The 18650-nt window shown below is 35.4% G+C and overlaps 1 protein-coding gene across 4 annotated transcripts in view; it reads right to left on the reverse strand.

Annotated features, from left to right (window-relative positions):
- Nucleotides 1–16979, reverse strand: part of LOC126707673 (uncharacterized) — a 34076-nt gene extending 17097 nt beyond the window's left edge. Inside the window, exons 1-6 of one of the 4 annotated variants that reach the window (XM_050407498.1) lie at nt 16501–16977; nt 12775–13003; nt 9341–9488; nt 4244–4342; nt 1487–1644; nt 867–1032 (exon numbers count right to left, since the gene is read on the reverse strand). In XM_050407498.1, coding sequence (XP_050263455.1) covers nt 867–1032; nt 1487–1644; nt 4244–4342; nt 9341–9488; nt 12775–13003; nt 16501–16690 — 990 coding nt within the window. In that variant the 5' untranslated portion in view covers nt 16691–16977. Of the gene's footprint in view, nt 1–866; nt 1033–1486; nt 1645–4243; nt 4343–9340; nt 9497–12774; nt 13004–16500 lie in introns of those variants that run through there. The other 3 variants (XM_050407497.1, XM_050407499.1, XM_050407500.1) reach the window with 3 other exon arrangements.
- Nucleotides 16980–18650: the final 1671 nt, after the last annotated feature.

The following is an 18650-nucleotide window of genomic DNA, read 5'->3' on the forward strand; positions in this document are numbered from 1 at the left end:
TAGTATTTAAGTAGGTTTATAATTACTTTTATTCAAAGTCAGGGTTATTTTTGTAATAAGGCAATTTTCCTGCTCCTATTAGAAAGAGGGTTTAATTTTTCTATAAAAACAAAATATGTACTCTTATCAAGTGATACTTTGATGAAATGAAATTTTGAATTGGAAGAATTCAAATTGCTGGGTGCTGATTCCTAGCAACTTTGGTTCCAATTCCTAAGTTTTTTCTTTGGTTTAGTATTTCTTTAAAAACAAACCATGTATTATTATATGACAAACACATAGTTCTTTTTTATATAGGAATGCCAAACCCTTGATAAGAGTACATAGTTCGTTTCTATGGGATTTGAAAGAAACTTGTATACAAATGTGTTTGTTCACTTTTTTATGAGGAGATGCCATTTGAGCTAAAGAAATCTAAATTTGGGGCAAAAAGTATACTCTCCAATGGACATTAAGTTGCTTCCACCTCACTACCCATCAGCATGTACTGGATCATTACAGAATTTTCTTTTATTCATTATATAATATTCAAAGAAGAAAAACATTATCACATGTGCCTTTATGCCTGCCTAATTGTATAATAAGGCCCTTATGTGATATAAAACTACTTTTACCGATGATCCCTATTGAAAATACTTCCTTTTCCTATGAAAACAGGTGGAAGGTGAGGTTGTGGATTCAAAGCCCACTAGGTGAGCGTCGAACATACCAATGAAAAAGGTAATATAAAACACTTTTTGTTGAGTTGAATATGCATAGAATCATACTATACATTCCACCAATAACTTAACAGACTTCATATGAAAGAACACCAATTTTTCCACAAAATGCATATTCAATGAAGAAATGTTACACAAGACTATTACCTCAAAATAGATTGCTCTATCAGTTAGACTAAGTTTTCCTGGCCATGCCATATTGTTCTCCCATTTTAGAACAGGCCGCTTTCTGCTGGAAGCAATACATAAGACTCTCTCCTCATAAAACTGGGGACATTCTTGAATCTGGTATGATCTCCGTCCTTCATGCACTCTATACCAGAAACAGTACAAGCTTGAATGCATTTTCAGATGAAGAAATATAGTTTGTAATTATATGCAATATGAACAGTAAAAGCTACAAAAGATGTGTTATTCAAGAAATTACAATTCATTTTATGATGCACAACAATACCTTTCAAAGAAAGGGCAATGGCAGATAACTTAAGAGTCAAATTTTTGTGGGTTTTTTATTTTTTTTTGCCAAAGGTGTACCTACCATTTCCATTTTATAAAATATGTTTTAACTCAATCAGACATGTACCCAAGCCATGTCCATGTTCAATACATGTCCAAAACTAATACAGTGGGACTTTTCAGATATCTGTTCTTCCTAGCCTATTAGGAAGTGTGTTATTGTATAAAAAGAAATTACTAAGATGCTAAAGCATTGATTACAATATCACAAACCATATGCACATAGATCAGAAGAAAATCATGAAGCTCACTTGAGAAGTTCACTGATATAAGTTAGCCACACACTCAAAGAGATACCCTCTTCATCACCAGCAAGTGCCTTGAATAGATTGTGCACTGTTGACCGATCAGCCACACCAGAAACAGCTGGAGCTATACGAACAAAAGCCTTTTCTCTAACAAGCTTCCTCTACAATTGCAACAAAATATTGATATGTTTAAATTTATCATACTCAATATTAAATTAATTGTTGAAAGAGAGAAAACAAACTGTTAACAGCCACTACATCCAGATGAGAAATCCAAAGTAAAATGCTCCTACCAGCTACACGTTCACCAAATTTCCACTTACAATAACAACAACCAAGCCTTAGTCCTTAAGTTTGGGGTCTCCTATGGATCCTCAGTAGATTAATCAAGGTCAGCCATATGAGTGGTATATAATAAAATATATGTCATGGAAATTGCAAATATTCTAGTTTATTCCCACTTTTCAGAAGAAAACCACACTCTGCAATCTTAACTTGCTATACTTGAGAATAACTGAAGGATGTAGAAAATGATAAACAAGTGAAGGAGATGAGGTCATTCACCCATCATTATATAATTAAATAACAGTGACACTAATACCAAGAAAATGTCATTAGAAGTACTTATTATCAGTACCAAAAAGCTTAGCTAAAGGAGGGGGGGAGGGGGAAGAGTAAGAGAAAGGGAGCCCACTAGAACACAAACATATGAGGCCCCTCCTAGCTAGGGAGTTGGGATATAGCAGTCAAATATGAATTGCTTTCTAAGGATCAGGATCATCAACTGTGAGAATGCATGTCTCCTTTTGACCTATCAAATGCAGGCTGATGAGAATGCAATGTCACTATCCAATCCCTAACTATCTTATATAGCAAGAAATCATTTATTTCTTGAATGATCTCAAAAATAGAAAAATGTTCATTATCTGCAAAGGTGTACACTAATCTATATCTATATATATCTAAAAGTTGAAGTATAGCATTTATTATTTCTACGCTCCTGTTGAGCCACATTATCCACTTATTTTTTTATCTTTTCTTTTCTCTTTTTAAACTTTTCTTCTCCCAATTCTCAAAAAATAAAAAAATAAAATAAAATCCTCTTCTTCTCCCTATTAGCTCACACCTACTTTACACTTCTTCCAACTTTTCTCCTCCTTTTTTGCCTCTTTATCTCCCCACTACTTTATTCTTTACCATTACACTTCCTTCATCCTTTTATCTTTCTCATATTTTGACTCTTCTTCTCCCTATTTTATTTTGTATAAATTTGATATCATTTCTCCCATTCAATTCATATTTTTCCCACATTTACAAAAATGTGAGCTCTCTCTCTCTCTCTCTCTCTCTCTCTCTCTCTCCTCTCTTTTGGTGGATTTTTGTTCTTCCTTATAACTCTAATTAAGGTTGATGGTTCCCTTTTTTTCCTTCAATATGTGTTTTGGTAGTGTGTGTGTGTGTGTGTTTTTTTTTTTTCATTTCCCTTCAAAAAAGTCTTCTCTTTCCCTTTTATAGCATTGATTGAATTTTGGTTTTGGTTAATACTTAGATTTTTTTAGAAATAAGAATTTGAAATTATATCAAAACACAATCTACATAGAGCTATGAATTTGAATATTCCTACCAATTGTTTGAGTAATAAATTATAATAAAGTCTATTTTTTATTCCTTAGGTTTCATTTTAATTTTGGTTAAGATAACATTGTAATTTTGTGACGAGTTTTGATTATTATTATAATTTCATTATTCCTTAAGAGATGAGAAATTTGAAATTTATAAAGTTTAGTTGTATATTAGGCAAATATAACACACTACAATAGAAGTTAGAAGAATATGGTTCACCTTAAAAAAATGATATATTTATAGAGATAAAAAGATAAAAAATACTTGTGGAAATCTTTTTTCTTTAAATAGACAATATTTGTAATGTGTAGAATGAGAGAGAGAATAACAAATTTGAATCTAATACAAAAAACACATTTGGCTATTGTTCGTTTTAAAATAAGGGAGTGTTGCGTTGCATGATTAACTTAGTTCATAAAACTTAGCACCAAAAGGGTTATACACGCACATGGGAGTCATAATTGAATATACAAAGCTAAGGGTATGTGGGAAGAGAATTAAAGCTGTATATGCAATATACAACTAAACTCATGTATGTAATCTCCTATTTTTAGTCACGGTTTTTACAATTAGTATTTTATTTACTATCTTTAGCTTCTTCTTTTTTTTGGATTGAAGGGTAGAAAATAGGGTTTGAGAAAGTTTGTTTAAAACTAAAAGAATAATTTCCAAATTTTATATACTTTTTAATGATACATAAAATGTTATAAATAAATTTTATTAAAAAATGAATATGTTCACTAACTTGCCTTTTGAATTCCTAAAAAATTGTATTGTTCTCATTTTGGTACGACATAAATTATATATATTACATTTTTTATTGTTCCTATAATAAATGAAAACATGATTATGAAATTAATTACTCTATATTAAATTAGTCTAAATTGCCAAAAAAAAAAAAAAATTAACAAGATCACCATAAAAAAATTATCACCCGCAACGATCAGGTTTGCGACTAGTGCATATAAAAACCCATGCTTTTTCTTCTAATCTTTCCCGTTATTCCGTGATTGATCATAAGAAAAGTTTAATTATCTTAATAAACACAAAGCTCAAACCACTAATTGCTACTGAAGTCAGAAAAGAAACTCACAACATTCCAGAGGTGGTTTAGCAAATAAATGATAAAAAATGAACCTGAAAATAAGCTTTCTCTGAAGCATTTGCAAGCTCTTCTTGGTAAGGATTCTCCCATGCAAGCATTGTTATGAATATCAGTCTCTGGAATGCAGGCTCCTGCAAATGGGCCAAGGTTTGTCCAAAAACAAGAAGAAAATCTGTAAGTGTAGAAGATCCAAAACTTACATTTATTGAGTTTGAAATTTATAATTAAAAAATGTAAATTATTAATTATTAAAAATTTATTTTTAAAAAAAAATTACAAATGACACCTTTTAAGTTTGGTCATTTTTTATTTTCATTCCTCATTTTTCATTTGTGTCATTTTAGTCCATTTAGTTTACATTAGTTGTCAACATTAGTCTTTCCATCACAAACTACCGTTAACCATTAAAAACTCTTTTTTTAATATTAATAAACTAATAATTTTTTAAATAAAATAGCAACTATAATAAAACAATAATATATATCTCACATGCCCAACAATAGCACTATTCCAATTACCAATACCAATCTACGCAACAAATTCAAAAACATGATTTACCTAAAAAATTGAAAAGCTAAAAACATCTAGCAATAAAATTCAGCCATGTAGAAAAGAAGGTGAAATTGAAGGTGTAATTGAAAAGAAAGAAAACAAATAAAGGAGACAAAAGGGGGTTTTGGCCATTGCCAAGGAAAAAGAAAGGAAATAGATCTGATGGTTAGATGAGAGAGAGAGAGTTAGTGAGATTAGAGAAGAAAAAGTAGAAAGAAGATGAATCAGTAAGAAATCCATTGGATTTTATGGTGGACAAGCATCTACCCCCTGTCCCAAGTGCCAAGCTCCACCTCATTTGCAGCTATGGACTAAAATGACAAGATTTTTATAATTGTAATGATCTGAAGAAAGCACTAGCCACCTTTGCGCTTATAACCCAAAAAGACTAGTCAAGTTACAAGTGGGCTCCTCGCAACCACCTATAAACCCAACATCCACCTAATAAACACCTAATGTAGGACTCAGCCTATGCTTGTATAGCCAGCACAACACACAATCAAACAATCTAATCCAATTAAATCAGCACAATTTGGGTTATCACAATCTCCCCCACTTAAATTCCCAACGACCTCATATGGGCCCAAGTTGTGCAGCAACCCAGTCCAAGTAACATGACGTTACCACTTACTAGGTTTTCTTTGATGCCATTTATAACGACCCGATAAAAGCACTAGCCACATTTGCTAGCGACATCTACTCTTATATCCCAAAAGGACTAGTCAAATTACAATTGGGACTCCTCACAAACACTTAGAAACCCAAGATCCACCTAGTAAATACCCAACGTAGAACTCAGTCCACACCCACACAACCCATGCTCAAAAAATCCTATACAACTAAATTCACACAATGTGAGGCATCAAAATAAGCTTTACAACATTTTGACTATTATTTTATTGCAGAGATATCATATTAATTGTGGACTGGAGAGAGACAATCAACAAAGGCGAGGATCAAGTACTTAGAGGTGGCTTTGAACCAGGACATTCAGTAGTTTGACATAGGACCTTCAACGTCATTTTTTGCCATTAACAGCAATTCAGTAATGGTCCAAGATGCCATTAGTTCTGGAGAATAAAAAATAAGAGTTTTATGTGAATTTGCTTCTAAATCAGGCTTTGGATAAAACCTGATTTATTGTTTTTCTTTCTGCAATTTAGTAACTTTATACACTATACGGCAACATTTGTGGTGGATTTCACTGCTGTGTCAATTGGGTTTGGTCACTGTTCCTGTGGTGCCTCTCATAGATAATCAATGCTATCCACACAACCACATTAGCCAAACTCCTTGGCAAGAGCCAGGAACTCTCTCACATGCAGAAAACACGGTCGAACAAGTAAATTCAAGAAAGCATTTTGTTCATATATATTACCTTTACAGAAACTATAAAGGTAAGTCTCCTGAATGATGAGTATCAAAACGTTTAAGTTATCACAGAAGACTGCAGCCTCCATAGAGTCACTCCTCCCAGAGATGAGAGAGAGAGAGAGAGAATGAATTTTTTTTAATTTAGGAAAATTGTAAATAAATTTTCAAATTTAAAAATGAAAAAAAAAATTAATGGTTAAGGATAGTTTATAACAGAAGGATCAATGTTGACAACAAATGTGAACTCCACAGACTAAAATGACAAAAATAAAACTTAAGGGATGAAAATGATAATTGACCAAACTTAAAAGGTGTAATTTGTATTTTTACCTCAAAAAAAAAGTTTCTAAATGGAGGATTACCAATTGACAAATCTTACATATCAGTAAGATTAATAAGTCCCAGAACTTACAACTAATTCTTAACCCCAACTTTACCGATTTTTTTTTGATAAGTAATAAGATTTATTGATATCAGAAAGGCACACCCTAATACAAAGGGAGTGTACAGGGGGGTCAGATACAAAAATTACAAGAATCAAGAAAATCAAAGAGAGAAGAGAATGATTGGTTTCGCAAGGCAAACAACCAATCCAAAATTATTAGTATGGGTCAAACACCTACAATTTCTTTCCCTCCAAAGACACCACATTAAACAATGGGGAATAATTATCCATATATGAACATTTCAAGGAGGACCAAACCGGCCTTGCCAGCAAGCAAGGAGCCCCACAACTGACTTTGGCATAACCCAACTTACTCCAAATAAACCCAAAACCAAAGACCTCGAATCCATAGCAACCAGACAATGAAGGAAGAGATGGTCAAGTGATTCACCATTACACTTGCACATATAACACCAATCCAATATCCAAACCTTCCTTTTTCGTAAATTGCCAATCGTCAAGAATTTCCCCAAAGAAAGAAAGCCACTCGAGGAGGGATCTTCTGCTTCCAAATGCTTGTCCATGGGAAACAACAATCATTAGAGCCCACTAGAAGACTAGACTATAATAATTATTCACCATGAATCCCTTATTTCTATCTGGTTTCCAGCTCATTTTATCCTCCCCAAACCCCCTTACTAAAGAGCCATAAATAGCATCCATAAAGCTCGACATAGCATCCAATTCCCGAACATGAAAACCCTAAAGAAACTTACATTCCAAAAAAGGACCCCATTAGTATAGTTCACTTACATCCCAAAAAATGACCCCATTAGTAAACTTCATACACTTAGCCACACTTGCCTCCTCTCAGCAAAATCTAAACAAATCAGGAAAGCGAACAGCAAGAGGTGTCTCCCCACACCAACAGTCTTGCCAAGACTTCACCCTCGACCCATCACCAATATCATACAGAATATAACAAGAAAAAGGTCATTCCCGACTAATATTTTTCCACAAACCAACACCATATGTACCAGAAACTAGACCGGTACACCAGGCACCCCATACATATCCATATTTCACCTATATCACTTGCCTCCAAAGGGCATCCCTTTCAAGCTCAAATCTCCATGGCCACTTTCCAAGCAAAGCCTCATTAAAAAATCTTACTTTCCTTATCCCCAAGCCACCTGAAGAAAGTGGAGTACAAACAATAGCCCATTTAACTAGGTGAAATTTAGGTTCATCCCCCAGACCACCCCATAAGAATTTCCGCTAAAGTTTCACAATTTGATCAGCCATATAAGCAGGGATAATAAAGATAGGAAATAATTAGAGGAAATAAGTAGGTAAATTAGAAGAGTACTTTTAATTAAAGTGACTCGGCCTCTCTTGGATAAGGACAAATGTTTCCATCCCACTAATCTCCTCTCTATCTTCTCCATAATCGGGTTCCATATTGTCTTCTTCTTGAATTTATCACCCAAAGGAAGACCCAAATATTTCATAGGAAGAGTACCTTGCTTGCAGCCAAGTACATTCAACAATAACCCAAAATTATGAACCACTCCCACAGGAACCAATTCTAACTTTCCTAAATTTATTTTTAGACTAGAAACTGCCTCAAACCAAATAAGAATTATACGGAAAATCATATGGAGAATCAAGTCGGCATCACATAAAATTAGAGTATCATAAGCAAAAAGGAGATAAGACACCACCAAAGATCTTCCCTCCAAATTACCCACACAAAAACCTAACATACAACCTTCCTAGACAGCTTTATCCAACATTTTTCCAAGAGCTTCCATGACCAAGACAATAGCAAAGGAGACAAAAGATCACCTTGTCTCAACCCTCTGGAACTCTCAAAAAAACCAAAGGGAGAACCATTAATCAAAATAGAGAAACAACAGTAGATAGACAGAAGAAAATGCACTGCCTCCACTTATCAAAGAACCCACTACGCTCTAGCAACTTAATAAGAAAACCCCTAATAACATGATCAAAAGCCTTCTCAATATCTAGTTTACAAAGTAACCCTAGTAGACTGGTCTTCAATCTACTGTCAAGGCATTCATTAGCAATAAGTACAAGGTCGAGAATCTGCCCATTCAAAACAAAAGAATTCTGAGAAGCTGAAATAATAGCTCCCATGACCATGCATAATCAAGTAGCCAAAACTTTAGCAATAATTTTATAAACCCCCCAACAAGACTAATCAGCTGAAAGTCCCTTACTTCAACTGCTGCAATTTTTTTTCAGATGAGTATAATGAAAGTTGTATTCAATAGTGTGGAAAGCATCTAAATTTTACGTGTCCTCCATTTATTGCTGTTCTGCTGTTCTCTGCTTTCTAAAAGTAGTTCTCCAGGAATAAGGTGCCAACATGTTTCTTGGTGTGGAAAACAGTTTGGTGTTTAAAACCAGAAAACCTTTTTTTTTTTTACATTTACCAAGCAGGGCATTAGTCTTTACTCTTTTCCATTTATTGGACTTTACAGAACAATGAAAAATTAGATAAAACTGCATTCTAAAAGTTTTGACACTGATTACTACAGACTTGATCTTAGATGGCAAGAATATTCCCCATGAGCATATAAAAGTCAAAGACTAGAGAACAGAAGCAAGGGAAACAGAAAAGGAACCAAGGAATACATGCATGGTCTATGAGATCAGTAAAAAACAAACTGTTTTAGAATAGAGCTTCAAAAGTTATTTGCTGTAAAGGATTTCCGTTGTACACAGACTTAAATAAAGCCCAATAAAATCTATACCAACCACTTACTATAATCTAAGAATAAGTATTACAAACCTTGAGAGAAGGAAGAATATCAGAACTATCCCTTGACAAGAATCTAAAGCAGCAATATTCAACCAAATTACGGGCATCATTATATACAGATTCAGGAACGAGTGCTTTAAATATTTTCTGCATTTTCTGCCCAGTCAATCCATTCATCCTGCAAATCTTAAGTTTGAGAGTCAAATCATAATTCCCTTATTAGTACAATAGGCATAAAAAACTTAGCAAGCCCTTAAAAACAAAAGTTAATAATAGAATAAAATGGATTATAGTCTTTCCCCTTTAAAGGTTCCTTATTCGTAATGGATAATACTTAGAAGAGCTAAAGAAAGGTGGGATTCCATGTCATGCATATATCACTGAGGGCATGATGTATGGCTTAGTCAGATATCCAGGATCAAGTGGTGGGTTTTTAAAAAATGTTATATCAAGAGTCTGAATCTTGGAGGCCCACTATTAATGGGTTAGAGTTTGCTAGTCTAGACGAATCCAATTCAACTTTCACTAGAAAAGGAGTCTGAAAAGGAGGAGATCATTGCGGCTTTTTGGGAGGCTAAGGGTGATAAGGCTCCTAGTCCTAATGGCTTTACCATGGCTTTCTTTCAAAAGTGTTGGTGTGTGCTTGAGACGGATGTTATGGCTTTCTTTGCAGACTTTCATAGACAAAGCATCTTTAAGAAATCTCTCAATGCAACCTTTCTATGTTTGTGTTTGATACCCAAGAAGATCAACACGGTTAACATTAAAGACTTTCGTCCTATTAGCCTTGTGGGTAGTTTGTACAAACTACTGTCAAAGGTGTTGGCTAATAGGCTACTATGTGTGTTGGATAAACTTATATCCAATTCCCAGAATTCCATTGTTGGGGGAAGACAAATTCTTGACTCTATTCTCATCGCAAACGAATGCTTGGATAGTAGATTGAAGAGTGGTATTTCAAGTGTGATTGTCAAGTTGGATACTAAGAAGGCTTATGATTATGTGAATTGGAGTGCTTTGTTTTACCTTATGGAGAGGTGGGTTTTGGAAAGAAGTGGGAGAGATGGATGAAGGCATGTATTTCTATAGTACGTTTTTCAATGCTTATTAATGGGTCTACAACTGATTTTTTTGGTAGTTCTCACAGTCTTCGCAAAGGGACCCCTTATCTCCACTCCTTTTCCAATTGGTGATAGAGGAACTGAGTCCGATATTGAAGAGGACAGAAGAGGGAGGTTTTCTTAGTGGTTTCCAAGCAAGTTCAAATGCGGGAGGAGGTTTGTATATTACTATATTTCTCATCTTCTATTTGCTAATGATACTATTCTTTTTTGTGATGCATCCAGGGAACCAAGTATTACACATCCGGATGGTGTTGATTTCTTTGAAGCTATCAAAGGCTTGAAAGTAAATGTTGATAAGAGTGAGATTGTGCTGATTAGTGAAGTTGGGAATTTGGATGCTCTAGCTCGTATTTTATGTTGTTGTAAGGTTGGTTGTTTGCCCATGACTAATTTGGGTATGCCTCTTGGGGCTCATTATAAGGATTCTTTGATTTGGAACCCTATTATAGAAAGGATGGATAAAAAGTAGTCAGGTTGGAATCAGTTATATTTGTTAAAAAGAGGCAGGCTTACTTTATTGAAGAGCACTCTATCAAGCCTTCCCACTTATTATCTATCTTTGTTTACTATTTCAAAACATGTGGCAGATAGATTAGAGAGGATTCAAAGAAATTTCCTTTGGAGGAAATCTGATGAAGTTTTACATATCCATTTGTTGCTTGGGAAAAGGTAGTTTGGCCAATGGAGGTAGGTGGTTTGGGGATCTAGAGGATTGGGATGTTTAACCAAGCTTTGCTTGGAAAGTGGCTATGGTGTTTTGGGTATGAAGTCACCCATTTATGACGTCGGGTTATAGCCACCAAATATGGGAAGGCTAGTGGAGGTTGGTGCACTATTTTTGTTAGAGGGACCCATGGTTGTGGGATATGGAAGAACATTAGGAAAGGTTCAAAGAGTTTTTTTGTTCATGTGGTGTAAGCGGCAAGAGAGGGCCTTTGCATTTAGTTCCAATTCGACCCTTGGAGTAGTCCTATTTCTTTGAAAGACTTGTATCTGGAATTGTTTGCCTATGTTATGGCTCAAGAAGCTCGGATCTCTGATCTAGTTTTTATTGCACCAAATGGGCGAGGTAGGAGCTAGAACTTACTTTTCCGTCGTGACTTTAATGATTGGGAGTTGTAGAGATTTTACTCTTTCTTTGAGCATATTTCCTCCAAAATACCAAGGGGGAGGGTGATGATATCTTGATGTGGCAATTGACTTGTAGTGGTGTTTTTGATGTGGGCTCTTTTTATAATTCATTATTGGAAGCCCATTTTGTTTCTTTCCCTTAGCAGAGCATTTGGTGTGTTAAGGTACCTAAAAGAGTGTCTTTTCTTTTTACGGACAGCTGCTAAGGGCAGGATTCTTACAATAGATAACCTTGTTAAGAAAAACTTACCTCTTGTTAATTGGTGTTGCCTATGTCATTCTGATGAGGAAACTGTGAATCATCTTTTACTCCATTGTAAGTTTGCTCATGCTTTGTGGAGTGAAGTCTTTCTTATGTTTGGGGCTCAGTGGGTAATGCCGAATACAGTTGTCTCTCTCCTATTTGCATGGAGGAATTGGTTTGGGACTTATTCTTCAAATGTTTGGAACATGGTACCGGCGTGTCTTATGTGGTTAATCTGGAAGGAACACAATGCCCAAACATTTGAGGACATTGAGAGACCGGTAGATCTATTGAAGTTTGTGCTAGCTAGGACTTTGTTTGAGTGGTCTCATGTTTGGGTTTTTACGCATTGCTTTTCCATGTCTGATTCAGTATTTCTATTAGCTCTTGTATCTGATTTGTTTGTATTCGCTTCAAGTGCAATGAGTTTACTATCGTAAACACATTGCACTTTTCTTATCAATAAAACTTTTATTACCTATCAAAAAAAATATATCAACAAAGCAGAGCCTCTATTTCAAAACTCCCAGAAATACATGATTATCAATTGGCATCTTGGTCCAAAAATACCAAAGAATAAAGATATTTCAGGTATATACACCCACTTAAAACATTGTGTCTTGTTTAGAGAGGCACACACACACAGATTTATATACCCACATACACACACACATATATATATGAGTGGTGATAGTTACACACCGTGTGTATGGTACACACAATGTCATGCCAGCTGAATTCGTGTTTTGAAAACACCATTTCACAATTATAACTGAAATCGTGTTTTCACAGGAAGTTTGTAAGGAGTGTGTAATAAAGTTCCACATCTTATGTTAAGTGAAAGTAAAAAGCTACAAATGTTATAACATTATAATTCATCTCATTGAAAATTGCAGTTAACAAGTGAAGAAAAAATAACACTTTGGGAGACACCAATATGGAAAACTCTAGATAAAAATATTCACCTGCTAAATTGCTCAATAGATACGATAGCAGCTAAAGAGAGAATCCCATTCGGTGTTCTGCTCTGAATAGTCTGTTCTGCCATAAATATGTCCTCCATATCCGGAGTATCAAAAGCATTTCCAGGATCAGGCTTTCTACTTTGACCAGTTTTTGCAAGTGGAGAAGCCACTTCACTAAAAAAATTTTGAGTTTTCAAAAGCCATAAGTTCAATCTTTCTTGCACTACATCTGTCAAGAAATAAAGAGTCAAGTAAATACCAGAAGTAAAAGCAATGAGGAAGATCGTTACCATGGAACAAAAAGCATTTTATAAAGCACACTGATATGTCTACTTCATCTCCTCTAACTCATATAAAGTATCCCAGATTGCAGTATCTTTCCAAATCACAATCCAATAAGAAGCTCCATTTTTTTATAAGTAAAATTATTTTTCATTAAAGAGAAAAGAGGGGAGTAGCTTAAGTACAAGACAAGTATACAAAAGGACCCCATAAAAGAAAGAAAGGGAGCTACGAGGTCAAAATGTCTAGCTCAAAGTATCTATAACATCCAATAAATCTGAAGCAGTACATGGCCTTGCAGCTTGATTCCATTTGCAAAGAGATCCCAAGAATTTTAACCTCATCTGAGTTAACCACCATTCCTTTCCTTCAATGGTACATGCAGTTCTTTCTCTCCATGTACCCCACATTAAACATAGCAGAATGGCCCCCCAATTTTTAGGCTGCATTTTTTGTCCAATAGTTCACTTCCAACAAGTCAAAAAATTCAGACACTGGTATTAACCAACTCACTCCTAGTAAAATACAAATGTCCATAAATTTCTGGCTACCCCCTTGGGATTTGCACATATAATTCAACTCCAATCCATAATAATAATCTCTGGTATATAAAATTATCATTTATTATAATTTTACCCTTCACTGATGTTTAAACTTTTAAACCATGTAAGCAACATGAGGTGGAGCTCTAACTCACCAAATAGGTCTCCAAGGAAATGATTTATCACCCACCTCCCTCAACACATCATAGTAATTATGTACTCTCAATACCTAATTTTAAGAAGTTGACCAAACCTTCCTATCCTCCTGACCTTGCTGCACCTTAGCTGCATACAACTCCTCCAAACATGAATCAATGATCAATCCTGAACAGCTCGAATAAATTAAGAGTTCCAATGAATAGCATCATTTATGATCTCCAGATAGTCCGCCACTGTTGCCTCTCTAGTTCTTGCAATTTGGAAATGGTGCATTGCTTATAGGAAATGCCCTAAGCCCCTACCTAACCCTTTCCCACCTTTCATTGCACCCAGGTTCGATTCAAAGAGTCACTCATAGGTGACACCCCAACTTGTATATGCTATGGATCCATCCATGATAAAGTGTAATATATGACACTAAGCACAAACACAAGTGGAGTTCCTATCTCATACAAAACATACCCTGCAAATCTATACCAACCTCGCCTTAATACTCTTCCATAATTATCTACATCCGCAAGTGCTTCTTACCTCCCTTGTTGACCATAAACTTTTCCCAACAGGGCTTGACTGCAAACAAGCTTGTTCTATTTTATTGAATTATTGACTTCCCATGAATATACACACACATATGACGTGTGCAAGGCCCAAAACAATTTCTATAGATGATGATAAGAGATTAGGAAACTTTTCTCTATTTTTCATTCAGATGAAATTTGGCCCAAGGTGAAGATAGTTGCAATTTAAGGACAATCAATCCTTTGTCTAACTCAGGACTTGGTTTGTAACATGTTTGTAATTTTTATGGTTTTTTTTTCTTGTATACATTCATTTTTTTTTTTTCTTTTTTTGGTTAATTGCACTTTCATTCCTTTGCTATAAGCCTATAACCTCTAAACTTCAAAAACTGGTGGAAAGTCAAAATATTTTATTTAAAAAAAAAAGTTTAATACAACTTTAAATTCTATAAAAGTATGAATTTTCTATTTTACTGACAATAGAGGCTAAAGTGTTTTTTATTCATAATTAACAATAATTTAGGGGGACATTTTTTAGTTTAAGGGAAATTGCAACTGCAGCATAGTTAAGGGACAAAATGCAATTGCACCCTTTTTTTTTCTTTTATCTTTCATTCAATCAAGTTTAATATTAGGGCAGATTACAACTTACTCACCTGTGGTTTGACCAAAATTTAAGTTGCCAACCTGTGGTTTGAAATTTGACACTTTACTCACCAGAGATTTGACCAAAATTTAAGTTGTCTACCTGTGATTTGAAATCTCATAATGCAAATGTTCCGCTGGGAGGATGTATGGTGTGGGGATTGTTCCCTTAAGGAAGCATTTCCAGAATTGTATAGTATTAGCCAGGCAAGGGAGTTTTTTGTGTCAAAGGTGATGTGTTTCTCCAATGGGAGGCTTCATTGGGACATTCGGTTCCGTCGTCCACCACAAGATTGGGAATCAGAATCATTTGATCGTTTTTGGGTTGTGCTTTATTCCACGAATGTGCGGGGTGTTGGTGATGACAAACTTTGCTGGAAGCCAGCAATGAGGAGAGGTTTTGAGGTTTGAGGCTTCTATCACTCTTTATCTCCTTGTTCTGTCATTGATTTTCCTTGGAAAATGGTGTGGCAATCCAAGGTTCCTCCTACAGTAGCGCTCTTTTCTTGGACTGCTGCCTTAGGTAAGATCTAAACTACGGATAATCTTTGGAAGAGGCATATTGCAGTGTTAGAGTAGTGCTTTATGTGCAAAAGGTGTGGGGAATCGGTGGATAATCTTCTTCTTCATTGTCCTATAGCGCATGAGTTGCGGTCTATGGTTTTTTGTTTGTTTGGTATACATTGGGTTATGCCGCATACAATTAGTGAGGTATTAGCTTCTTGGCAGGGGAAGTTTGGTAGACATTGAAATATAGGTTTATGGAGGTTTGTACCGCATTGTTTGTTTTGGTACTTATGGCAGGAGCATAATACTAGATGCTTTGAGAATTGTGAACGATCTATTCTTGACATTAAGTTTTTCTTTTTCCGTACTCTCCTGGAGTGGAGTTTAGTTTTGCCTTCCTATTCTTGTCTTTCTCTCCCCGATCTTATGAATCGTTGTAATCTAGGCTGTTGATTTGTGCCACTGTAGTACAGTTCCGGTGTACTTGGTTGGTTTTTTAAAAAAAAAAATTCTTATGTTACTTATAAATAAATAAAAAAAGTGTTCCACGGGATTATTTTTGATCTTATTTGATTTTGTATTTTTATGTTTTTTTGTGTTTTTGGAGAAGAGAAACATAGAAGTAAAGGAAAATTACATATTTAGCCTTTTATAAGTTTCAGAACTCTAACTGTGCTAATCTTACGTGTAAAGTGTCAAATTTTAATCACGGTTAGGTGCAACTTAAATTTGAGTCCAAATATTCGGTACCACTTTTTGTGTACCCCTTTATGTTCCACCGATCATTACTTGGCATGATTTCATTTTACTTTCCTCGTTGAAGTTTAAAATGGAAAGCAACCGTACACATGGTAAGTAATCAGCGGTGGAACATAGAGTGGTACACTTACAAAAAGTGGTATATTTGCATTCCTTACATTTCGGCCAAACCACATGCCGGTAAGCTAAATTTGCCCTTTATATTAATTACATGTTAAACTCACTGATAGGCTTCACCTAGGAATACTAAGAAACCAGAAACTCAAAAAAACTAAATTTAAATTTAAACAGATATAATAAGAAGAAAAACTCACTAGCATTGATGTCAGTCAGCTTCCATCTATCCCCAAAAGACTGCCCAACAAGCTTGAACCTGTGCTTGTGCTCAGAAAAACTCTTTGCAGAATACCCAAACTTGCAAAAGTCCTTATTATGATGAAAAATCAAAGAATTGGGTGCAGCTGGGGATGGTTTCAACTGGGCAATTGGGGATTTTGAGATCATCTTTTTGAAGTACTAATAATAATAATACATGGAGCACAAAAATCTAGAGTATTGAGCAAGAACTTGGATTGAAGGGTACGCGGTTGACACTGACAGAGGGACTTTCACTTTGTGTATTTCTGTTTCGTGTTGAGCAAGAACAAGAACTTTTTTTGTGGGTCTGTCTATTTGCAATGGCAACTGGTAAAGAGAGTGGTGGTGATTGGTGAATGTGTTGCGTTGCGCTTGCGCGGAGTGGTGAGTACTGTTGCTGCTTGCTGGGTTTGTAAATTGCTTTTGTTTTTGTTTTTGTTTACGGCCTAAAAGTAAAACACAAACAAACAACATGGATAGATTAGATAGAGCCCAATCTTGAATATATTATACTTTTGGGCCTTAAAATTATGGCCTACACATGACATAGCCTGCCTGCAGCGGTAAATTACTAAATTTAAACAAAAACCAAACGCACTTTTAATACAAGTAGAAAAACGATGTGAAAAAAAATAAAAATCCTATAGAACACGACTACAACTCATCCTTTATCAATCCTCTTCTTTCACCAAGACCAAGACCATTATCATTATGTATGCAGTCCTCACCGGCGAATGCCCATTTTTTGTCCCAATTCAAATGATGGTTGTCTCCAGCGCTTAGAGGGATATTCATTATAGCTTCCGCTTCTTTAATCTTTAGGCCAGAAATTTTGGTCTATTAGACTTGAATTCCAGCATAGCGCTATTACATAACATGTGTACCAACCCTCCACCAATGCCCCATTTCTATAACATGCTTTGAACCAATTAGGCTTTGTCAATCGTCATGCATATCATCCCCTTCCTTGATGCAACGGCATTTGCAAAAAATAAAGTCTGTGTTTGAACACCTTATGAAGTAAATGTGTGTATTCTTTCATTTGCTTGACTAATAGGACATCATTGAATTTTTTTTTTTTTTTTTTTTTTTTAATCTCTCTAAAATCCATCCCGCCTTGATATTTCGCTAACAAACCCAAATAGAGACCCAAATCCACAGGTCCTCAAGGCTTTTGGGCTACAAAGCCCTAAAATTAGGCCATAGATATGAAGACACAAAAGGGGGACTTCACAAAATGGGGTTGATGGACTTAAATCTGCCATAAATAAGTTGCAATGCATGTTTGTGGGTCCCCAACCAACATAAGCCCAAATTGGGTGACCCAGTTAGCAACTCAAGCCTATAGAGAGAACTTACATATTACTATCAAGCCCAAGGAGATGAGGTTTGGTTGGAAAGGGAGAGAAGATTGAATAGGATGTTGTTTGGCACTTGGCCACCTCCTTGGTGTTGTTTTTACTGTATAAAAAAACACCATGAGAGATAGGGACAAATCAGCCATGATTTACATGTCAACTGTCAAGTCTCTTTACAAATTATTAAGTCTGCCACCCAAATGAATTGGCCTCTATCGGCATTTAGTACTCGCAACTACCCTCGTTCTCTTTACTAAAGTCGATCAGCATCTACAATTTGCCACAACTCATATTCCACTCTGTCGAGCAAATGAATCTGCCCCCTTACAATTAATACAACAAGCTACTTTCCTCCGCTAATCACCAATCTCTGTAATGAAGAAAATATCCTATAAAGACAAATTGAAGACACATTATCCCAAAGGTTTTGAATTCAACCTGTGCAAGTGTGCAGTATGGGAAAAAAGAACCCCCCCACTTTTGCTTTAAAAGAAAATCCAACTTGGTTCCAAGAGACAACTTAGAGGCTTAGCTCAACCCGATTTCACAAATTACCAATATCACATCCTTCATCAAAAAGCACGTGGACCACTTTAGCCAAAATTCTAAGAGCTTGCAAAATCTTGAGTCTCACAATTCCATGACATTCACAGTTCAAAGTTCCCTCTCTCCCATCAATCTCGCTTCCTCGTGGGATTTCTTCTAAACGAATTTAAAGACAGCTATATCTACCACTAAGGTCTAATCAA

This window comes from Quercus robur, chromosome 11, assembly GCF_932294415.1.
Source record: "Quercus robur chromosome 11, dhQueRobu3.1, whole genome shotgun sequence".
In the NCBI taxonomy this organism is placed as follows: Eukaryota; Viridiplantae; Streptophyta; class Magnoliopsida; order Fagales; family Fagaceae; genus Quercus; species Quercus robur.